This window comes from Cydia pomonella, chromosome 7 (genome assembly GCF_033807575.1).
Source record: "Cydia pomonella isolate Wapato2018A chromosome 7, ilCydPomo1, whole genome shotgun sequence".
NCBI lineage: Eukaryota > Metazoa > Arthropoda > Insecta > Lepidoptera > Tortricidae > Cydia > Cydia pomonella.
Window position 1 is genome coordinate 15,027,316 of NC_084709.1, and position 24,506 is coordinate 15,051,821.

Consider the following 24,506-nt stretch of genomic DNA (forward strand, 5'->3'; position numbering starts at 1 on the left):
CATTTGTGACAGTAATGCAGCTGCTGAAATACTGCTGCCGACTCCATTACTGCCACAAATTTAAAAAATCCTGGCAGCGAAATCGATTTTGACATTTGCAACAGTAATGTCGCGCTTCAATACTGCTGCTGACTGCGATATTACTGCCGCGAATGTCAAAAATCCTGGCAGGGACATCGATTTTGGCATTTGAAACAGTAAGGCAGTAATATCGCGCTGCAATACTGCTACCGGCTGGGATATTACTGCCGACTGCATTAATGCCACAAAGCTTTTGCTATACTACAATCACACTCAAATTTTAAGAGTTCATTGTGATAATGGAAGCCTTTTTCCAAATGATTTATAACCATTTACTGTTATAAATCATTATGTAATGTTTTGTTGTTTAAATCAGACGGATTTCTCTCTCTGACGGGAAGTTATCAATGGTGTTCACATGTAAACTGTCCACACTCCACAGGTACAACACTTGCCCCTAATAATAATGGTCATTTATATGTCTTGTCTGCTTGGTTATAATAACAGATGACTTTTAATATAAATATTTGAACTCTTGGTCATAGTCACGAACCAAGTTGAAAAGACGTAGGTAAGTGGATACGCCTGTTTGATTATGTTTTGTTGACACGTCGATATTCATATACAAATTTGTCCAATGCCATCTAATGCGTTTAAGAGACTAAGAGAGAGAGAGAGAGAGAGAGATTTCGTCAAATGATTCGGTAATGATGCCACCTTTGACAAATATAACAAACTAGGATGTATCCTAATTAGTAACACCTGAGTAGCGTAAGCAGTGCCGCCAACGCGTTATAGAATGCGCTGTCAAGACAGAAGAGTGATGACATCGGGGACAATAAAATGCAGTCAGTCAAATCTCCAGAAGAGAAGAAACGGGAGAAGGTGACGTCGGTGGCAGTGCCCGGATCACGATCTTGCTCCATTATTTGTAAATCTAAGTGTAAGTCTTGTCCAGTAAAGAAAGTTGGATATCGTATTTGATTGAATGCCCTCATCATCCACGATTAAAGTATCGAATGTACCTAATTTCTCTAATGATGATACGCCCACGATTCCCAACATAACCAACATAAGTCATATCACATATACATACGTATATTGTAATTACGTCTTGTGACAATCAAGTTAGAAAAATACGTCTTTCCATCTATTTTCTTTTTGTAACATATTTTGTATTTTAGGTACATCAAATAAAATAAAAGAATACGCACTAGTAGTTTTTTGGTGATCGCAGCAAAATAAATAACTCAATGTTAGAAATAATGTTAGTTCCTACTGACTGCACTACTGCTTTCTTTATTTAGCAAGCCCCCAGATTTGACGACATTCTTACGGACGTAATATCCGGGTAGTAGTGTTAATGATGACACTTCTTCGTCAATTTTTTATATAAAACTACGACATTTATAATGTTCCTCCCACATGAGAAAGTGAACAAACCTTATAGTGTAAAGGGCGCCGTATGTAAGAGCGTGGCTCTTTGTTTTATCCAAGTCAACGTAGAGTAAGCTTGGAAGGACTACAAACGTATAACCTAGAGGCCGGGGCATCTAACACTTCGTTTTCAATAGAAAGCATCACGTGTTCACCTGTTCTAAAAAATGAAGTATCGGTTGCCTCAGCCCGGACTCGGGCCATTCTAGCGTAAGTCGTCCTTAAACATCAACAAGTAAAGCTTGGTGCGGTTTCTGTCGCGCCGATTTTGTTTGATAGCACTTTTAGTCCAGTAACTAAACAAGTGAAAGATCTCGGCCTTGTATTCGATTCTAGCCTTACCTGGAATGACCAAGTTTCTGAAATAAGTCGGAAAGTTTCAGGAACATTGCGTTATCCCTATAAATTTAAGAATTTTCTCCCAGTAGGTACGAAGATATTACCTACTAGTGCAGGCTCTAATTTTGCCAGTTATTAACTATGCGGACGCGTGCACAACTAATGTCTTTCAGGAATACCTCAATAAGCTGGACCGTCTTATATATAATGGCATACGTTTCATTTTAGGACTTCGCAACATCCGTCGTCGTAGGTCCCTAGCCTTCCTCTCCTGGTTATCTTTAACGTAAATTCACTTTCATCACCCCCCGTCCAGGATGTGAACTCCGTTCCTCCCGTTCTCTCAAACTCTCGATTCCTTCTCACCGTACTGGTTTCATGTCTAACTCTTTCGCCGTTGAGGTAATCCGTCTCTGGAATTCCCTTCCTCTCTTTATTCGACAAGGCCCAAGCAAACCCGTTTTCAAACGCCTACTTCGCAAGCATCTTGTGTCAGAAGATCTTACATAAGGTTCACCATCATGTATATGTACAGTCAAGTGTAAAAATATAGGTGTACCCATCTTACTCAAAAATATGTCCCATAGCATCTTATTCCAGTGTAATAAGAGCGTAGTACCATATTTGTGAGACGATTCTTTCGATACATATTTTTGCACTTGACTGTACATAATTATATGTATTAGTCTATCTTTCATGCATTATATAAGTAGTAGTATTTAACTATTTATATATTTTTAACATTATTTGACTTCACGTTTAGATTTTTCCTTATTATTTGTTATTAATTTTTCCTGCACCAACATACACAAATGTCTCTGTTTGACCCAATGGTTGACTGGTAGAGAATGCCTTTTGATATTAAGTTCGCCATTTGTACGTTTTTCTTTATGTGTGCAATAAAGTCTAAATAAATAAAAAAAAATAAACAGGTATGCTGCTGCCAACGTCAACTTTCAAATTTGCACGCAATGAAAGTAAAAACCTGTGCCTAGGTCCATATGATATGTATATTTGACCCCAGGCAAGGTTACGTTGCGCTACTGTCTGTTGATATTCTCGCGACATCAATTGATACGAGTAGCAAGTATAAAACTAGAACTCTGAACTAAACAGGCACCATTTACATATTAGTCGTAACTGAAGCATAACCAATTATGTTCTCCCAAGTAAGTGAGACAAACAATATTATGTTAATTTTACAGCTTAAATATCATTTACTTTACATACAATGATATTGTTCTAGATCGTAATTTTGTGCGCCTTCGCGGCTGTAGCTCAGGCCGGTCTCCTGGTTGAGCCGCACTACTCCTCGGCCGCCGCTGTCTCCTCGCAGAGCATCGTGCGCCACGACCAGCCCCAGCTGGCCCACAAGCTGGTGGCTGCCCCTGTCGCCTACCACGGAGCTCCCGCTCACGTCGCCTACCACGTCGCTCCCGCTCCCGTGACCTACCATGCTGCTCCCGCCCCCATCACCTACCATGCTGCTCCTGCCGCTGTCCACTACACCGCCCCTGTTGCTAAAGTTGTTGCCCACCACGAAGAAGAAATTGTAAGTTGCTATAAAAAAATCTAAGTTACGTTTTTTAATATTAACACCTATAAAATACATATGTTACAAAACTTTGACGTTTCAGGCTTACCCCAAATACGAGTACACCTACTCTGTGGCTGACGACCACACAGGCGACAACAAGTCCCAGCAGGAGACCCGCGACGGAGATGTCGTGAAGGGCTCTTACTCTTTCCACGAGGCTAACGGCTCCATCCGCACCGTGGAGTACACCGCTGACGACCACAATGGCTTTAACGCGGTGGTGCATAACACTGCCCCCACGCACGCGCCCGCCGTCATTAAAGCCGCCCCTGTCGTCATCAAGGCTGCGCCCGTCTATGCCGGTCCCGCTTACTACCACCATTAAGTAACCAAAGAAAAAACAATTTATTTATTACAATTTTCGAATGAAATTATGTATCACTTTATTTCCTGCCATTATAATATTATCGTCCTGTTTTCCGACACAATTTTAATGAGGACTGGAGAAATTAGAGACTACATGTTGCGGTATGGAAACCTCTTATTATTATACAGCTTTGGATAAAGCCTCATCATATTATATTTGCATTAAAATAATGTTTTAAAAGGAAAGTCATTGATCAAGCGAGCGCGAAGCGTCTCCGTTTCGTTTTGGTCAAAAACACATACGTCTGTCTGGCTATTCCCCTCGACAGGTCGCATTTCTCAACCGATGCTCGTAAACTTTTTCTAAGAAGTAGGTATCGATAATGACACGGACATTCGTATTCAATAAATATCACAAAAATAAGTATTTTTCGATATGTATTGAAAAATGACAAAGTTTAGAGCCATGCGTTTATTCAGTTGTTGGGAATGCAAAGCAAGACTCGCGTGGTGTACAGCTTACAGAGCCGGTTTAAGTGAGGTCCTTGAATTATTTTAATGCCTTTACAGAAGAAAAGAAGCGAAAGTCTTTCGTTAAGTGAGGAAGAATAAACTTCGAGGTGAAACTGGTTTTTATCAATGCTAAAGCTTGTTTCTTGCTCTTTTAATACAAAGAAGTCGAATAATTTTTTTTTTTTCAAATAAAATCAACATTGTAGCACATTCGATAGGTATTTGATGAAGTGAATATTTTCGGAAATAATCGATCCGAAAGTAAAAAAAATGTGGTTTTTAGGGTTCCATAGTCAACTAGGAACCCTTATAGTTTCGCCATGTCCGTCTGTCTGTCCGTCTGTCTGTCTGTCCGAGGCTTTGCTCCGTGGTCGTTAGTGCTAGAAAGCTGAAATTCGGCATGGATATATAAATCAATAAAGCCGACAAAGTCGTACAATAAAATCTAAAAAAATATTTTTTTTGAGGGTACCTCCCCTACACGTAAAGTGGGGGTGAATTTTTTTTCACTTTAACCCTAGAGTGTGGGGTATCGTTGGAAAGGTCTTTCAAAACTAATAGGGGTTTTCAACAAACATTTTTTGGTAAAGTGAATATATTCGGAGATAATCGCTCCGAAAGAAAAAAAAAAATGTGTCCCCCCCCTCTAACTTTGAGCCAATAGGAATAGGTCCAAAAAATATGAAAAAAAATCGTGGAAGTAGAGCTTAAAAAAGACATTAAATGAAAACTATAGCGGACATGATCTGTTTAGCTGTTTTTGAGTTATCGCAAAAAGTTTTCCCTTCAGAGTAAAAAGACTTACTTTAATTAGGTACTGATTATGCAAATTTGCCTATTTGTTTAACTCGGGTGAAAGGTACCGTTTCATCCCTTGGTTAACAATTTACTATACTTTAAGCTCCAGTTTAGCTTATTGTGACGGAAGAGTAACTACGGAACCCTACACTGAGCGTGGCCCGACATGCTCTTGGCCGGTTATTATTATTTAAAACGACTAAGTGCCGCGAATATGCATTCTTTTCCTTGTATGACTTTTTCTATTGTGTGAAGGTACGGAACCCTTCATTATGCGTGGTCCGACACACACTTGTTTACTTTTTGTTTTATTGTATCTCAGAAACGAACGGTTAAACGTATAAACCTCAAAGTTGGCATAATGTATGCCATATGCCAAATAATTTCCCAACTCAACAAATATCAAAAATGTTTTTGGTGGGATTTGCTTTTCTGACAACAGTCTGTTTTGGTGCAAATGTCTAATGAGCATTATGACCATTGAGTATTAGATTCATTTGACTAAGGATAGTCGGAGCCGTGGATGATGTATCTACGCATTTATTACCCCAAAATCATTTTTGACTATAACATTACTTTGGATAAAAAACAAACCTTTTAGTTATATGTACAAAATAAAAATATTTTAAACATTTTTAATCCAAGTTAAACATTTGGTAATAAAACAGGTGGTCTAATGAAAGTTGCCTAAATTATTCTTTGGGAAATGATCATTTGCTAAATTCAAATCTGATCAATAGGTAAGTATGTATATGAGAAAAATTGAACTGTTGGAAAATATTTGTCGCGAAATAAAACTTTGGCCCGATTCGAACTTTGAAATAGTTAAATATTTGCAAAATACGATATGGATTAGATATGTCAGTGTCAAACATGACGTTTCTTCAAACAAAAACGTCACTTTGGACACTGATATATACAATCCATATCGAATCTTTGACAAATTTTTGACGTATTACGACGCTAACGTAAAGTTCGGATCGGGCCTTTTTTAGGGTTCCGTAGCCAAATGGCAAAAAACGGAACCCTTATAGATTCGTCATGTCCGTCTGTCTGTCCGATTCTGTCACAGCCACTTTTTTCCGAAACTATAAGAGCTGTACTGTTCAAACTTGGTAAGTAGATGTATTCTATGAACCGCATTAGGATGTTTACACAAAAATAGAAAAAAAACAATAAATTTTGGGGGTTCCCCATACTTAGAACTGAAACTCAAAAAATCTTTTTTCATCAAACCCATACGTGTGGGGTATCTATGGATAGGTCTTCAAAAATGATATTGAGGTTTCTAATATCATTTTTTTCTAAAATGAATAGTTTGCGCGAGAGACACTTCCAAAGTGGTAAAATGTGTGTCCCCCCCCCCCCGTAACTTCTAAAATAACAGAATGAAAAATCTAAAAAAAATATATGATATACATTGCCATGTAAACTTCCACCGAAAATTGGTTTGAACGAGATCTAGTAAGTAGTTTTTTTTTAATACGTCATGAAATTTAAAAAAAAAAAATTTTTTTCATCATACCCATACGTGTGGGGTATCTATGGATAGGTCTTCAAAAATGATATTAATGTTTCTAATATCATTTTTTTCTAAACTGAATAGTTTGCGCGAGAGAACCTTCCAAAGTGAAAAAAAGTGTGTCCCCCCCCCCCCCGTAACTTCTAAAATAACAGAATAAAAAATCTAAAAAAAATATATGATATACATTGCCATATAAACTTCCACCGAAAATTGGTTTGAACGAGATCTAGTAAGTAGTTTTTTTTTAATACGTCATGAAATTAAAAAAAAAAAAAATTTTTTCATCATACCCATACGTGTGGGGTATCTATGGATAGGTCTTCAAAAATGATATTAATGTTTCTAATATCATTTTTTTTCTAAACTGAATAGTTTGCGCGAGAGAACCTTCCAAAGTGAAAAAAAGTGTCCCCCCCCCCCCCCCCCTGTAACTTCTAAAATAACAGAATGAAAAATCTAAAAAAAATATATGATATACATTACCATGCAAACTTCCACCGAAAATTGTTTTGAACGAGATCTGGTGAGTAGTTTTTTTTAATACGTCATAAAATTTAAAAAAAATTTTTTTCATCAAACATATACGTGTAAGGTATGTATGGATAGGTCTTCAAAAATGATAGTTAGGTTCCTAATATCATTTTTTTCTAAACTGAATAGTTTGCGCAAGAGACACTTCCAAAGTGGTAAAATGTGTGTCCAAAGTGGTAAAATGTTGAACAAGATCTAGTAAGAAGATTTTTTTTTAATTCGTCTTAAATTGTACGGAACCCTTCATGCGCGAGTCCGACTCGCACTTGGCCGCTTTTTTTTAATATTTTGGTAAAATAGCAGGATCCCGGATTATAATTTGAAGACTGCCTCACCAACGCAGAGCTGACACTACAAATGCTAGAAAGTTGAAATCTGTACATCAGGCTACATTTATAACGTGTACAAGAAGCGGTTTTGAGTAATTCAACCCCTAAGAAGTTTAAAAACCGGCCAAGAGCATATCGGGCCATGCTCAGAGTAGGGTTCCGTAATTACTCTTCCGTCACTATAAGCTAAACTGGAGCTTAAAGTATGGTAGATTGTTAACCAAGGGATGAACTGTGGGGTGTACGTCTTTACTATGAAGGGGAAACTTTTTGCGATAACTTAAAAACAGCTAAACTGATCATATCCGCTATAGTTTTCATTTATAGTTTTCTTAAGCTCTACTTCCAAGATTTTTTTCATATTTTTTGGACCTATGGTTCATAAGTTAGAGGGGGGGACATATTTTTTTTTTCTTTCGGAGCAATTATCTCCGAATATATTTACTTTATCAAGAAATGTTTGTTGAAGACCCCTATTAGTTTTGAAAGACCTTTCCAACAATATCCCACACTGTAGAGTTGAAGCAAAAAAAAAAAATTTCACCCCGCTTTACGTGTAGGGGAGGTACCCTAAAAAATATTAAATTTTTAGATTTTATTGTACGACTTTGTCGGCTTTCAAATTTCAGCTTTCTAGCACTAACGACCACGGAGCAAAGCCTCGGACAGACGGACAGACAGACAGACAGACAGACAGACAGACAGACAGACGGATATGGCGAAACTATAAGGGGTCCTAGTTGACTACGGAACCCTAAAAGGGGATGAAAGTTTGTATGGGGTTCAAGTTCTTTTTAAACTAGGAATTTGAAACTTGGTGGAAAGATATTTCATTAAAATACAAGAAATCTGATTTCAGCGTTTTTCAAAATTCATCTACTAAGGTGGTGAAAAAGAGGTTGAATGTTTGTGTGTCTGCCATAATTATGTTCATGACGAAACTACTGAAGGTACATATGAAATTCCATGAAAAACATTTAGAAAGCGTAAGCGCTATGGATCATGATCATCGACTTATTTTCACTAAAATCTCACTTAATACTCCGGAAATAATAAATCACTAATTAGACAACGTTATCAATACATCAAAAACGCATGCCGTGCGCTAACCTAGGGCGAGGTTACAGTAAAAGCCCGTCCGGCCGCGCCCACTTAACTGAATTCAATTCGCTTAAATTTGACCTTCGTAACTGCAAATTGCGAGTATATAAACTAGATCACGAGGTGTCATATGCATCAGTCATATTTGTGATACAAGTAAACATGTTCTCCAAAGTGAGTGGCGACAATTTATTAATATAATTTACTTTAATCATATTTCATTAATTAACCTATTTAGCACTTAAAACCATATTTTAAAACTATTTTGATATTGCAGATCGTAGCCCTTTGCGCCTTCGCGGCTGTAGCCCAGGCCGGTCTCCTGGTTGAGCCGCATTACTCCTCGGCTGCCGCCGTCTCTTCGCAGAGCATCGTGCGCCACGACCAGCCCCAGGCCGTGGCCCACAAGCTGGTGGCTGCCCCCGTCGCCTACCATGCTGCCCCCGCCCCCGTCACCTACCACGCTGCCCCTGCTGCCGTCACCTACCACGCCGCTCCCGCTCCTGTTGCGTACCACGCCGCTCCTGCTGCTGTCCACTACAGCGCTCCCATCGCTAAGGTCGTCGCTCACGAAGAAATTGTAAGATAATTATTCTGGTTGTCTAATTACCTACCGGTTAACTTTACCTTTATTCTTCAATAAATAACCATTTTTCACTTCAGGCCCACCCCCAATACGAGTACTCTTACTCCGTTGCTGATGGACATTCCGGCGACAACAAGTCCCAGCACGAGACTCGTGACGGAGATGTCGTGAAGGGCTCTTACTCCCTCAAGGAGGCTGACGGCTCCATCCGCACCGTGGAGTACACTGCTGACGCTCACAACGGCTTCAACGCGGTGGTACATAACACCGCCCCCACGCACGCGCCCGTCGTGGTCAAGGCCGCTCCCGTCGTCTACTCCGCTCCTACTTACTACCATCACTAAACAATTCGACCAAAGAAACGATTTAATGATGACTAGTTAATTTATTGCAAATACATGTTTAAGATCTTATTCTGTCTTTATTTATTTGACCTAGTTTTGGATGGTTGTGGTTTACGTAAATTTACCTTTTACGCTTATAATTTATTACCTGTTAACAGAAATACTCTTAACAATATTAACTGACTGTTGATGGTGCCTTTGCATACGAATTATTATCAATTTGCAGTGTGGATATGAACCGAAATAAATAAAAGTGTCTCCACTTGAATAAACAAAATTTTAAAAATGGCCGGTATTTTACTGATCATATTATAGTAATTATAGTAAAATTTAACATCAGAATAACCATTCTTACCACCAAAAATAGTAAATGACACCAAAATTGCAACTCCATTTTAATGTGAAATGATTACCATTTTTTACATTTATTGGCCGGGTGCACGATGGCAGCGCCGCCTAGCGTTATCATCTGGGTAGGCTAGGCGCTCAAGTATAATGAGCGCAACAAAATAAAGATTATCTCCTTCAAAAACATTTTTTAAAATGCAGTTTAATGCACAAAATCTATTCGTTTCTATGGTTAAACATATTTGGTTTTTAGCTTTACTGAAATTAGTAAGAAGTATTTGTGTAATTAATACTATTACCTATGTCAATATTATTCGTTGATCGTTACAAATTATAGAAAAAAAAGTATATTTTGTTGTGTTTTGATAGCATACCTTGTAATGTTCTTTTAGGGAATACGTATGTCGTTTTCAAATCTAAAAACCTTGTCCTTTTTATGGATTTTAAACAGCAACTTACACCTACAGTACGATTAAGTTACCTCGTTCGTCATCGTTCTCGGCCATACGCTTGACTTGCCAGACGACAGACAGAATGAAGATGAGAAGATAATTGATAATTTCATAGTACGATTAAGTTACCTCGTTCGTCATCGTTCTCGGTCATACGCTTGACTTGACAGACGACAGACAGAATGAAGATGAGAAGATAATTGATAATTTCATAGAATATTGACGTTGAAAATAACACTTGCACAGTCTATGCTATCAAAATCTTGATCTAAGTCTATGCGTCTGGCTCTACGCCCCAAAAGTATGCTTTTGACGGTCTTTCAATTACTGATATTATAACTATTATTACAATCACCTAATGTTAGCATACTGTATTATCCATACTATTGTATTAACAAGCAAGCATTAATTCTGTGTTGACATAAGCTAGATAAAATATTTAGCCGTTACGTTTATTTTTTTATTCTCTTAAGACTGAACATATTAAAATTATTTTAAACATATTTCGATTCAATTTATATAAAATCTGTATGAAATGCTAAATGTAACTAACGTATTTAATTTATTATTATTATTATTATTTATTAATCAGGCAGGCAGTTGAAACAACTGATAGTTGCCTGTATTATATTCGTGTAAATAGCTTTGTAAATACCAGATTATAAGTTTGTGATCTTTTTTTATAAGTTAAGAATGGGTATAGTAAGTTATCCTTAAAAGATAGATATATACCATCGCGGACTTTTTTGCAGACCAATCATCGAGAGCCAATCCCACCATACATTGTGTTGTTATATCTTAAACGGATTAGGCAGCGTTTTCGAATAAAGCTCTTAGACAGCGTGATTTTTCCGACATCTTTAGCAAACATCGTCATATTTCAACCAATTTACACAAAACCTTAACAAATTATACACCTAACCTTCCTCAAGGATCACTCTATTGATACCTAGGTGAAAACCACATGAAAATCTGTTCAGCAGTTTTTGAGTTTATCGCGAACATACTAACTGAGAAGTACCCATACACCGCGACATTTGTCGCCAACTTTGGCCACATCAAGCGCTGCGATCGTTTTTATTTTCCCGCCAAGCCGTCTGCACCCGGCCAATAAAGCAAACACACCAAACTAATCATTGTTAACCCAAAAATAGTAAAATTGTAACTCCATTCCATTTTAATGTGAAATGATAACCAAAGTTTTTACACCTTGCTTTAAAGCAAATAACATAGGATTAAAGCAAATAACTCCAAATCATCAAAAAATTAACCAACAAAATTTTAACCACATTTCATGATATTCAAACATTTAAGAGGAATTCCTAGTTGCGATTTTTCTATATAAACGCTCTCGTTTGTTTTCGCCCTGGATTTTTGACCTAGAGCAATGATTTTTTTCAAATAAGATCAATATTATCAATATCTGTGCCGCTATGTTTTGCTTTTTCGGATTATGTTATTTTGAAGAAACTTACAGCGCTTGGAAAATCGCAAAAACGACTCAATTGGATTGGCTCCAAAAAAAGGCGCAATATACAAATATGACAACAGATATCCAAAAATTCAAAATATAGCGGCATTGATTATTTCTTCCTCTTGCCGTTCCCAAAATATCATAATGATTGGTTGCGTTATGGAGGAGGAAACAGTTTAGAGCGAAACCTCGATTTTTCGAAACCACGACAGAAACATAGCTTCAAAAATTCGAGATTTGAAAAGTTGCTCATCTAGGAATTGCTCTTAACATCTCGTTATCCTATTAAATTAATTAATCAACTCGTCACCTTTTTCTAGTAGCTTTTCGTTTCTGTAATGGTCGCAGTTTTAATCTAACCCGCTTTTCTAGTAGCATTTCTTTCCTGTAAATATCACAGTTCTAACCTAACCGAACCGACTTTTCTGGTAGCAGTTCTGGACTGTGAGGATCGCAGTTCAAAGCTAACCTAACCCACTATTATATTTGGTGTTTTAGTACCTACAATTTAAAGTGCAGTTGTGATTATAAATGCTATCGCCTAACGTAACATTTTGCTTGTGACAAAAGTATATCTAAGCTTGACATTAAAATGGGGAATATCGACTTCCTAGGGTGATATTTCAAACAGCACATTGAAATAAGGAGCCTATTCATTTATAACTTTTTGTAACCCCCGACGCAAAAAAGGGGTGGTTATACACATAGTTTGACTACTATGTGTGTTTGTCTGTCTTTAACATTTGGGCAATTAAAAATGAAATTCTCAAAGAGGCGAAAATTTACAATAAAAAAATGTAAACTCCCAGAAGACTGTCTTCGATGTTTATATTTTTTAATTTAACGCTGTAAATAGCCCTCCGCTTGTAATTTTCAGAATGTGCGCACGACAAAAGTTAATAGGTCACATTAAATGTTTATTTAAGGTAATCAATAAATATACATAACAAATTTGAAAAAAATATGATATCTTTGAAACACTACAAAAAAAAAAAAAAAAAATTAAAATATATATATATAAATATATATATTTATATATATATATATATATATATATGTTAGAAATGTATCTTAAAATTATTTTTCAACAACTTGAGCAACTGCCAACTAATAAAAATTCTCGGCCTTTCACATCCGTCGTAAACTAATGTTTAAATAATTGGGGTGAAAACATTTCGCCTTCCTTCTTACACACTCAACAAAATCACGTCATTATACTCGAACAAAAAAAAATGTTTTTTTTATTGTTCACTGACATTTTTGTTACCTTAATATATTATATTATTTTTGTTTTTAATTTTTATGGCGTGTTCTTGTTAAGTACGTATATATAAGGAGGGCTCCACGATGAAAATAGGTTATATTTATGTCTATGACAACACTACATTACATACATGTGTGTTCACCTTAACTCGACAATTTTCAGCAAATTTTCAAATGAAGGAAAATACGTTTGCGGAAATCTTGTTGAAAATGGATTCGAGTTAAAATTTGCCTATGGAGTTCTCATTTGATGAATTATTTTTCAGGGTTTCTGTTACATTAAGCGTAGAGTAGAACATTTCTATTATGGATATAACTCTCAACCGATTTTCGTGAAATTTTGTAAGCAGGTTTGGTAGTTAAATAGAAAGTTTATGTCGTCATTATTTGGAAAACATTCATATTGGTGAAAGTTGCATAAAGGACTTATGTGCCAGTAGGGTCTGTGGCGCTTAAGACCAATGTGAGTATTTAATTTGATTTTTTACTTTTTTTAAGCTTATGGAGCTTATCATAGAGCCACGAGTAAATATATTATTGATATATACATATTATGTATAATCTATGTATATCATTTGGCTCGTCGTTGTTACTTTGTTTAAATGTTTTACGCCTTTAACGTGTACAAAAATACAGCATAAATCATACTTTTGGTTATAAAAATATAGTAACCGATTATTTTAAAAGTGACAATCCTAACGCTCTTAAAATAATATTAATTTTTAATATTTTTTGTAATTTTACATGTTAAATGTATCATTATTGGAGCAGTAAATTATAGTTACTTGTTTACATGTTTTACATTATACTATCATACTACGTCGAAGTATCACACTACGTCCAAGGCAAACAAACATATGGCTCGCCTGGTAGTAAGCCGTCTCCGTAGCATATGTACGCCTCAAGTTGCCAACCGTAACACCCCGCTCGTTAAGTTCTGGCAGCCTTACTCACCGGCAGGAGGAGTAGGGTCTAGTGTTCCTTGGCTGAGGTTTTCTGTAAGGTGAAGGTACTTCCCCAGTTGGGCTCTGCTCTAGATCTGGAATGATATCCGATGTCCTAAGTCCTACCACACAAAGCGAGATGACATTCACATTGCCCATACCTTTTAAAAAAATTGTACCTATGCGACTTGTATGGAAAATAGGAAAAACGAGTGGGGTTAACATTGCCCACCCAATTTTTGCAGAAGTTTATATAGTTAATCCCAGGATTTTTTAAAGTAATGCTAGGGTTACCTTGAAGATATATTTGTTTCGACGTTTTATGAGCTGTATTTCCATATGAAATCGACTAAGATAATGTCGGCAAACACTTGGTGCCCATATGGCACACAATATAAAATTATCATATTTTTTTATGTGTGCCTTGTAGTAGCTACGTATGGTATGGTGATGAATTTCTTTTTTTTTTACTTTTTTAAGAAAGCTTTTGTTTGAGAAAGCAACGAAACAAAAGATATGCTACCTTACTTGGTTCATTAAAAGCTCTAATTAGATTGAAACAGTGTGTACAATATTTTAGACTTTCGGAGCGATTATATCCAAAAAAATACACTAAATCAGAAAACACTCTACCTAAAGGTTGTCTGGAAGAGATCGCTTTTTAGCGATAAGACCGCCTGTTGTTACCTGGTTCTATTTTCCTTTAAAATTCATTTGTAGTTTTACATGTATGTAAAATGTATAATTGTTGGTGCAATAAAGAATATTTACTTACTTACTTACACTCTTAGCAACGTTGATGTTGTTTTAACCCCTTGTCTGTGTATGATAAGGGTCCGTGCCTGGGAATTTAAATTTTAAATTTATTATTTTAAATGTCAAGGTCACATTTTCAATGATCAAATTTGACAGGCCGCATACGAGGGCTTAAAAAACCTGTCGAATGATGTGCCAAATGTTTATTTTACTGGGAAAGAACTTTTTTTCATTTTTAGTTACATATATGTAGTGCCCCCCTTAAATATATATTTCCACAAATTTTAACTACTAAACCGACTAGCGGCTCACAAAATACACCTATTTATATAAAATAAATATGTCTTATAATAAATATTATGTATTAATTATGTCTTATAGTTTCCGAGTAAAATGGCCTGACAAATAGATAAACGGACAGATATCACGAAACTATAAGGGTTCCGTTTTTGCCATTTTGGCTATAGAACCCTAAAAACCGGATAATTTTCGAGGTGATTATTCATATAAACTTCATATTATCAAACATAATTCAAAATTCGAATATTTTACAAATCTATTAAGGGCCATTTCACAAGACAATACCTAGAACATTTCATTGAACCTAGTATCATAAAAAATACATAGCAATAATTAGGAGGCGGCCAGATGGACAGTTATATTGATGTTTAATTGACTATTATTTTCCATTTGTCATTATAATACCCCGTCTAAAGCTTTTAATAATCTATTTGACGACCGATGTGGGTAGTGACCTTGCCTATGAAGCCGATGGTCCGGGGTTCAAATCCTGGTAAGGGCATTTATTCGTGTGATGAGCATGAATATTTATTCCTGAGTCATGGGTGTTTTCTACGTATTTAAGTATTTATTAATATTTATATATTATATATATCGTTGTCTAACTACCCTCAACACAAGCCTTATTGAGCTTACTGTGGGACTTAGTCAAATTGTGTAATAATGTCCTATAATATTGATTTATTTTTTATTTATTTGTCTACCGGTTAAATTATCTCTTCACTACTAAAATAGTGAAAATATTATGTTATTTTAATTTAGAAGAAAAATCTATGGATGACAATATTGTCATTTAATAAACTATCAAAATGCACAAAATTGGAGCCGTGGGTCTGTCGATACCTATTCTTATAGATATTGAATAATGTTGCGAAATATAATAAGTGAAAGAAGGCAAAAGTTGTTTTTATATTAATTTAATATAATATCATTTAGTTGGTATTTATATTAAAAAATAATAATTTAAAAACTGTCCTTTAAGCCTATTTCGGTAATAAAATACTAATTAGACGTTTTTATCACATAATATATCACAAACGCATACCGCGCGCCTTAACCTACAGTGAGGTAGCGTTGAATACCCGCCTGACCACGCCCACTGAACTGAGTCGATTCGCTTAAATTTGACCTTCCTTGGTGCAAATCATGCAAATGGCAAGTATATAAACTAGATCACGGGGTGTCATATTCATCATTCACATTTGTGAACCATACAAACATGTTCTCCAAAGTGAGTGCACTCAAATTTACTTATTTTAATTATTAATTTACGTTTCCTTGTTAAGTACCTTGAGGTCATGTTTTAAAACTGTTGTATTGTTACAGATCGTAGCCCTTTGCGCCTTTGCGGCTGTAGCCCAGGCCGGTCTCCTGGTTGAGCCACACTACTCCTCGGCCGCTGCCGTGTCATCTCAGAGCATCGTGCGCCATGACCAGCCCCAGGCTATAGCCCACAAGCTAGTGGCTGCTCCTGTCGCCTACCACGCCGCTCCCGCTCACGTGGCCTACCACGCTGCCCCCGCCCCCGTCACCTACCATGCCACCCCCGCTGCCGTCACCTACCACGCCGCTCCCGCTCCTGTTGCGTACCACGCCGCTCCCGCTGCTGTTCACTACAGTGCTCCCATCGCTAAGGTGGTCGCTCACGAAGAAATTGTAAGATAATTATTCTGGTTGTCTATTTACCTATCGGCTAACTTTACCTTTAGTCTCAAATTAATAACTATTTTTCACTTCAGGCCCACCCCCAATACGAGTACTCTTACTCCGTTGCTGATGGACACTCCGGAGACAACAAGTCCCAGCACGAGACCCGTGACGGAGATGTCGTGAAGGGCTCTTACTCCCTCAAGGAGGCTGACGGCTCCATCCGCACTGTGGAATACACCGCTGACGCTCACAACGGCTTCAACGCGGTGGTACATAACACCGCCCCCACGCATGCGCCCGTCGTGGTCAAGGCCGCTCCCGTCGTATACTCCGCTCCCACTTACTACCATCATTAAACAATTCGACCAAAGAAACGATTTAATGATGACTAGTTAATTTATTGCAAATACATGTTTAAGATCTTATTCTGTACTTATTACTTTGACCTAGTTTTGGATGGTTGTTTTTCATGTAAATATACCTATTACGCTTATAATTTATTACCTGTTAACAGCCTGAGAGTGAGTGTGCTGAGCTCTGCCTGAGAGTGAGTGTGCTGAGCTCTGCCTGAGAGTGAGTGTGCTGTGCTGTATGTGTGCCTTTGCATAAGAATTACATATTGTTAATTAACAGTGAAGATATGAACCGAACTAAATAGTAATGTGTCTACTTGAATGAGCACAAATTAAAAAATGGCTGGTATTTAACTGGACATTGTTATGGAATAGCGAACTAAGCGCCAAAATACGAAAAAAAAGTTATGAATGCAGGTCGGATATAAATGTGATAATCTATAGTATTGACTATTTCTTTGTTGAAAAATCATGCTTACAGCCTTATTTTAAGGGGTAGAATCAAGCGAAACGTTAAAATATGTATGGCCCTATGCACTAACTCGTTACGTAAAAACGAATTGAACGCCAAATTTACTTTTACAAATTATAATAAGCGTATATTCTAAATCGCAAAAACGAGTTAATAAAGATGTTGTTATTCGTTTTGGTTTAAAGTTTTAATTATGTATAAACGCAATATCGATTTAACCGTATATGGTGTCGTTTTTTTGACATTTATAAAAAAAGTTGATTGCAGTACAAAACTAAATTGTTAGACGGATTAGTCCTAATCATTGTGGAGGAAAACATTGTTTTTGATTTATTTACAATATAACTATTTACTCAAATATATAGAATTGTATTTTATTCCATTATTCACTTCATCTCTAACAATTTGCATTAAAGAATCAAGCGACAATATGTCTCATAGTACACTACGACGAAATAAATTAAATCGCAGTATTAGTGCAATAAAGAATCAAGCGGAAAAACGTTAATAACTTCGAAACTTGAATAGGTATGGTGTTATTTTTTTTAATTTATTTAAATTATGAACACTTTTATAGGTTCAATGTCAATATTAACTTTTTTGCTTTAAAAATGAACTTACAATAACTGATTCAAATTTCAAATCTTTCGAGCTCATTTTCTCGATTTCAACTAATGGCTTGATCGCTTATTTCATAACACTGTCCAACTGATCATCAGATACCTAGAGTAAAATTGAATATCATAATAACCATTTTTACTACCAAAAATAGTAAATTATCACCAAAATTAAAACTACATTTTAATGTGAAATGTTTTTTAACATTTTGCTATCCTATAAAACAAACATAGAGTAGATCGTGCTAGTAATCATGTTTAAGTTAAATTACCGCTTCTAGGTTATTGGGATTTTTTGGCTGAAGTTGAGAGGGTAGATGAGAACGACAGTAGGTAAAAGGAGGTTGTGTGCGACAGTAGGAAAAAGGAGGTTGTGTCTACGGGGGAGTGATATTTGCTTTTAGATTAAGTCGAGGACGTTCTTATGGTGTTATTAGAATAATGATGTGTCTCTTGTAGATTGTGACTAACTTTATCAGTACTCAAAGTGAACAGTGATCCAGTGAGGCTAATATGAACTTAATGTTTGAGGAATGGGGTCGCTATAAGAGGAGGTTTGGAGGCGACTATTAAGCTCAAGAAACCAGGTGGATAATCATGTTATATGTAGGTAATAAAGTCGGACACCAGCACAACTCATATCGTCATCTCACTAACGTCCAGCCCTCGTATAGGTATGTAGTATATTTACATATCGCTTTCCAGTATCCGTAAAAGCATTAGCTCATTCGATAGGTTAATAAGTATGGTGAGCTTGACGACACACACTAATCATTGTTAACCCAAAATTATAGTCTGTATCTTTAGGTATTTAAAAAAAAGGTAAACAAAATCTACCCTCAAATGGCTCCTTAAGGCAGCTGAGGGTAGATGAAAACATTACATGATCAAATAATGTAGGTTTAAAGTCAGGTCGTTCAGTGACAGATCCAGGCGGTTTTGTATTTGGTTGGTTAACCAATAAATATTAAAATACCCGAAAATGTACAAATTGTTTGTTTACCTTTTTTTAAATACCTAAAGATACAGACTTATAGTCAATGATCACCAAAATTATAACTCCATTTAATTTGACGACCTGTCTGACCTAGTGGGTAGTGACCCTGCCAATGAAGCCGATAGTCCCGGGTTCAAATCCTGGTAAGGGCATTTATTTGTGTGATGAGCATGAATATTTGTTCCTGAGTCATGGGTGTTTTCCATATATTTAAGTATTTATAAATATTTATAATTTTATATTTATCGTTGTCTAAGTACCCACAACACAAGACTTATTGAGCTTACTGTGGGACTTGGTCAATTTGTGTAATAATGTCCTATAATATTTATTTATTTCAATGTAAAAATGATAAACAATTTGTATACATCTTGCTATCCTATAAGCAAATAACTCCAAATCATTTTAAACAAAATAACATACAAAATTTTAACCACAGTTTATTTTTTTTAAATATGATGTAAACATTTAACATCTCTTTATGCTATTAAATTAATTATTCCACTTCGTCACCTTTTTCTAGTAGCATTTCGTTACTATTATGGTCGCAGTTCTAGCCTAATCGGTGAACATACTACATTTAAAAAAAAACATTAATATTTTCATCAAAAAATCATCATCATCAGATCCACTTCATAAAGTTGATGGTTTTTGAGAAAAAATGCTCGGTTTGCTTAAGAAAACACCCAAATCACCATACACATGCCTTTAAAAAAAAGCGGCCAAGTGCGAGTCGGACCCGCCCATGAACCACGTATTAAAAAAAACTACTTACTAGATCTCGTTCAAACCAATTTTCGGTGGAAGTTTGCATGGTAATGTATATCATATATTTTTTTTAGATTTTTCATTCTGTAATTTTAGAAGTTACAGGGGGGGGACACATTTTTTCACTTTGGAAGTGTCTGTCGCGTAAACTATTCAGTTTAGAAAAAAATTATATTAAAAACCTAAATATCATTTTTGAAGACCTATCCATAGATACCCCACACGTATGGGTTTGATGAAAAAAGATTTTTTGAGTTTCAGTTCTGGGGGAGCCCCCAAAATTTATTGTTTTTTCTTTTCTATTTTTGTGTAAAAATCTTAATGCGGTTCATAGAATACATCTACTTACCAAGTTTTAACGGTATAGCTCTTATAGTTTCGGAAAAAAATGGCTGTGACATAATCGGACAGACAGACGGACATGACGAATCTATAAGGGTTCCGTTTTTTGCCATTTGGCTACGGAACCCTAAAAAGAGGAATTCCCTCAATTCCTCATGGATCCCACATCAGATCAGAACCCAATTAAAATGGGACCAACTTGGAGGTAACTCCTTTCAAACAAAAAACGAATTACTCAAATCAGATCACAGGTGTCTGAGTAATCGGTGAAGGTACATAAAAATAAAAAGCGGCCAAGTGCGAATCGGACTCGCCCATGAAGGGTTCCGTACCATTTATGACGTATTAAAAAAACTACTTACTAGATCTGGTTCAAACCAATTTTCGTTGGAAGTTGGCATGGTAATGTATATCATATATTTTTTTTTAGATTTTTCATTCCGTTATTTTAGAAGTTACAGGGGGGGGGGGACACTTTTTTTCACTTTGGAAGTGTCTCTCGCGCAAACTATTCAGTTTAGAAAAAAATGATATTAGAAACCTAAATATCATTTTTGAAGACCTATCCATAGATACCCCACACGTATGGGTCTGATGAAAAAAATTTTTTTTTTAATTTTATGACGTATTAAAAAAAACTACTTACTAGATCTCGTTCAAACCTATTTTCGGTGGAAGTTTGCATGGCAATGTATATCATATATTTTTTTTAGATTTTTCATTCTGTTATTTTAGAAGTTCCGGGGGGGGGGGACACACATTTTTCCACTTTGGAAGTGTCTCTCGCGCAAACTATTCAGTTTAGAAAAAAATGATATTAGAAACCTCAATATCATTTTTAAAGACCTATCCATAGATATCCCACACGTATGGGTTTGATGAAAAAAGATTTTTTGAGTTTCAGTTCTAAGTATGGGGAACCCCCAAAATTTATTGTTTTTTTTTTCTATTTTTGTATAAACATCCTAATGCGGTTCACAGAATACATCTACTTACCAAGTTTGAATAGTATAGCTCTTATAGTTTCGGAAAAAAGTGGCTGTGACAGAATCGGACAGACAGACGGACATGACGAATCTATAAGGGTTCCGTTTTTTGCCATTTGGCTACGGAACCCTAAAAAGCCACAACCGAATACAAAACCTCCTCCTTCTATGAAATTGAACTCGGTTAGAACTAATAATATAATACTAATTAGACGTTGTTATCACAAACGAATACCGCGTGCCTATACGAGTATAGGTATATACGAGTGACATATCATTAAAAACCCGCCTGACCACGCCCACTGAACTGAGTCGATTCGCTTAAATTTGACCTTCCTTGATGCAAATTGCGACTATATAAACTAGATCACGGGGTATCGTATTAATCATTCACATTTGTGAAACATACAAACATGTTGTCCAAAGTGAGTGCACTCAAATTTACATATATTTTTTATTAAATTATGTTTCATTAGTGTCCTCCTTGTTAAGTACTTGAGGCCATGGTTTAAAACTATTGTAATGTTACAGATCGTAGCCATTTGCGCCTTCGCGGCTGTAGCCCAGGCCGGTCTCCTGGTTGAGCCACACTACTCCTCGGCCGCCGCCGTGTCCTCGCAGAGCATCGTGCGCCATGACCAGCCCCAGGCTGTAGCCCACAAGCTAGTGGCTGCTCCCGTCGCCTACCACGCCGCTCCCGCTCACGTGGCCTACCACGCTGCTCCCGCCCCCGTCACCTACCACGCTGCCCCTGCTGCCGTCACCTACCACGCCGCTCCCGCTCCTGTTGCGTACCACGCCGCTCCTGCTGCTGTCCACTACAGCGCTCCCATCGCTAAGGTGGTCGCTCACGAAGAAATTGTAAGATAATTAATCTGGTTGTCTATTTACCTATCGGCTAACTTTACTTTTAGTCTCAAATTAATAACTATTTTTCACTTCAGGCTCACCCCCAATACGAGTACTCTTACTCCGTTGCTGACGGACACTCCGGCGACAACAAGTCCCAGCACGAGACCCGTGACGGAGATGTCGTGAAGGGCTCTTACTCCCTCAAGGAGGCTGACGGCTCCATCCGCACTGTGGAGTACACCGCTGATGCTCACAACGGCTTCAACGCGGTGGTGCACAACACCGCCCCCACGCACGCGCCCGTCGTGGTCAAGGCCGCTCCCGTCGTCTACTCCGCTCCCACTTACTACCATCACTAAACAATTCGACCAAAGAAACGGTTTAATGATGACTAGTTAATTTATTGCAAATACATATAAATATAAGACCTTTTCCTGTATTTAATTATTTCATCCAATGTTGGCTCATTCATGCCATTATTATCCGAGGATAAAAGTTTTCGTTTTAATTATGCTTTCTAACGCTATAACCGTCAGTTTTCTTTGAATAAAATTTATTTTGAATTGATTGCCTTAAACGCCAATCGAAATTTAACATGTGTAAGGATAACGGATACAATGAAAGGTGGGAAAAGTTTCAGTTGGTGTTTTCTGTAACTGACTATGACGGCAAACAAGTATTCGCTGCGAGCAAAGCGGGTGGTGAGGGATCACAGCGCTTGATGTGGTCATATATTGCAAAAATGCTAGGTGTTTTACATACTTCTCCATTATTGTATTCAAGTTTTTTGCTTATAATCATATTTACTATAAGAATGGGTCACAATTCTAGATAGATGTTATGTGGTAAACTAAAATATTTTTTTAAATATTTGAGGATGATTTTACACGGATCGACCCAGCCCCAAACTAAGCAAAGCTTATACTATGGGTACTAGGCGGCGATATACTTACGTATATAGATAAACACACACACACACACACATAGAAAACATCCATGACTCACGAACAAATGTCTGTATTCATCACAAAAATAAATGCCCTTTGATGAAATTGAATGGGATTCAAACCCTGGACCATTGGCTTCATAGACTAGGTCACTGTCGTTACCCACTAAACCTGACCAGTCATGAAAAAATAAATAGCGAATAGAAGTTATTTTTATGTTAAACTTCTGCACGCTCTTAAATCTTTATATTACAATTCCTAGCAACAAAATTTAGTACCAGACATAGATATCGTCAGGCGACAAGCAAAACTCACTAATTACTAACAAATAATTAAACAAAAATCAACCTTATTTCAGTAGTAATATGGTTAATTATGGCTATGAACTTGTGGTGGTAATTAGTAAGTTTTGCTTGTCACCTGACGATATATGAATTACTTTTTTTTTCGTATTAAGTACTTGAATGTTTACGTCACATTTTATATTATATCAGGCTGTTTTAAATTCGGAGGGTAACTACGATTGCATGGTGGCGGCTAGGTTCGTATGACTCTTAATCGAATAAGAATAAAGAACATTTATTTCTACTTTTGGTTACAGACAAACCTGGGGTCAACACCTGTATCGCGGGCACCCAATCACAATTTAAATATCAGAACTATAATCAAAATGTACAGTCTAACATTTGGTAAGAAACTACTTACGGCTAGTACTAAACTACAAACTGTTTTTTACATAGAGATTACAGAGTTTATTTATTGAATTTTATGTAGACGCCCTGATGCGTTCCCCACAACGTTCGCCAAAACCAGAATTTACTTCAGAAGTAAATTCAGGTTTTGGCAAACGTCCAGAATCTGGAATGGGTAAATTTAAGACGCGTTTATGTGATACTATATTTTTCACGTCAGCAGCTCGAACGGGTAATTTGCTGCTTAAAAACAGTGAGCAAAATCGTATTTTGCTCACCGAGTGAGACAAAATAACATTCAAGTGACCTTTAGATTCGAATGTCATTTCATGCGGGGCCTAATACAAGTTCGAAATAATTGGATTCTATTGTCTTTATCCCTTTCACGTCATTAGCAAAAAGAAAGAGACGAAAAAAGTGCATACGTAATTCAACGGTATATTGACGGTTTATAATAGACCCCCGAAATAAGTCAGACCGCATCATTCCAAAACACCCTACGAGTCTTCATTCGTCATAATTAATTAATGAAATAAAAGTTTAAAATTTAATAAATACACCATATTTTACGTATTTTATTATACAATCAAAACAATGAACTTATACATATTTACGCAATTATTAAGCAGTAAATAATTCTACTTAACTACTTTTAACGATCTGTACTATAGTTGACAAATAGTAGTATCCGCAATTCGGACCGGATCTTACTAAGTTTTTTTTTTACAAAAAAAAAATTGTCGATTGAACTGTCAATTGATGTTCGTTAATTCATTATTTTCATATTATTTTATTGAAATTTCTTTCGTTTTGTTTTATTGCGGTAATTAAAGTTAATTGTTAGAATACCTTCAGAAAACATGAGT

The 24,506-nt window shown here is 36.5% G+C and overlaps 2 protein-coding genes across 2 annotated transcripts; both read left to right on the forward strand.

Annotated features, from left to right (window-relative positions):
* Positions 1 to 2,692: 2,692 nt before the first annotated feature.
* LOC133519499 (uncharacterized) lies at positions 2,693 to 17,141 on the forward strand. The gene is made up of 7 exons (XM_061853504.1): positions 2,693 to 2,966; positions 3,044 to 3,349; positions 3,435 to 3,716; positions 8,736 to 9,077; positions 9,161 to 9,424; positions 16,243 to 16,620; positions 16,704 to 17,141. The coding sequence occupies exons 1-7, from the start codon at positions 2,955 to 2,957 to the stop codon at positions 16,968 to 16,970; spliced, it is 1,851 nt and encodes a 616-aa protein (XP_061709488.1). The 5' UTR covers positions 2,693 to 2,954; the 3' UTR covers positions 16,971 to 17,141.
* Positions 17,142 to 21,540: 4,399 nt separating this feature from the next.
* Positions 21,541 to 22,432, forward strand: LOC133519934 (cuticle protein 8-like). The gene is made up of 3 exons (XM_061854145.1): positions 21,541 to 21,574; positions 21,681 to 22,010; positions 22,094 to 22,432. Exons 1-3 carry the CDS (start codon positions 21,563 to 21,565, stop codon positions 22,358 to 22,360), a joined length of 609 nt encoding a protein of 202 aa, XP_061710129.1. The 5' UTR covers positions 21,541 to 21,562; the 3' UTR covers positions 22,361 to 22,432.
* Positions 22,433 to 24,506: the final 2,074 nt, after the last annotated feature.

Bases quoted from the DNA above. Each gene is read 5' to 3' on its own strand.
- LOC133519499 (XM_061853504.1), top strand. The intron at 3,717-8,735 runs TAAGTAACCAAA...TAACCTATTTAG, and splicing joins GTCCCGCTTACTACCACCAT to CACTTAAAACCATATTTTAA. The intron at 9,078-9,160 runs GTAAGATAATTA...TTTTCACTTCAG, and splicing joins TCGTCGCTCACGAAGAAATT to GCCCACCCCCAATACGAGTA.
- LOC133519934 (XM_061854145.1), top strand. The intron at 22,011-22,093 runs GTAAGATAATTA...TTTTCACTTCAG, and splicing joins TGGTCGCTCACGAAGAAATT to GCTCACCCCCAATACGAGTA.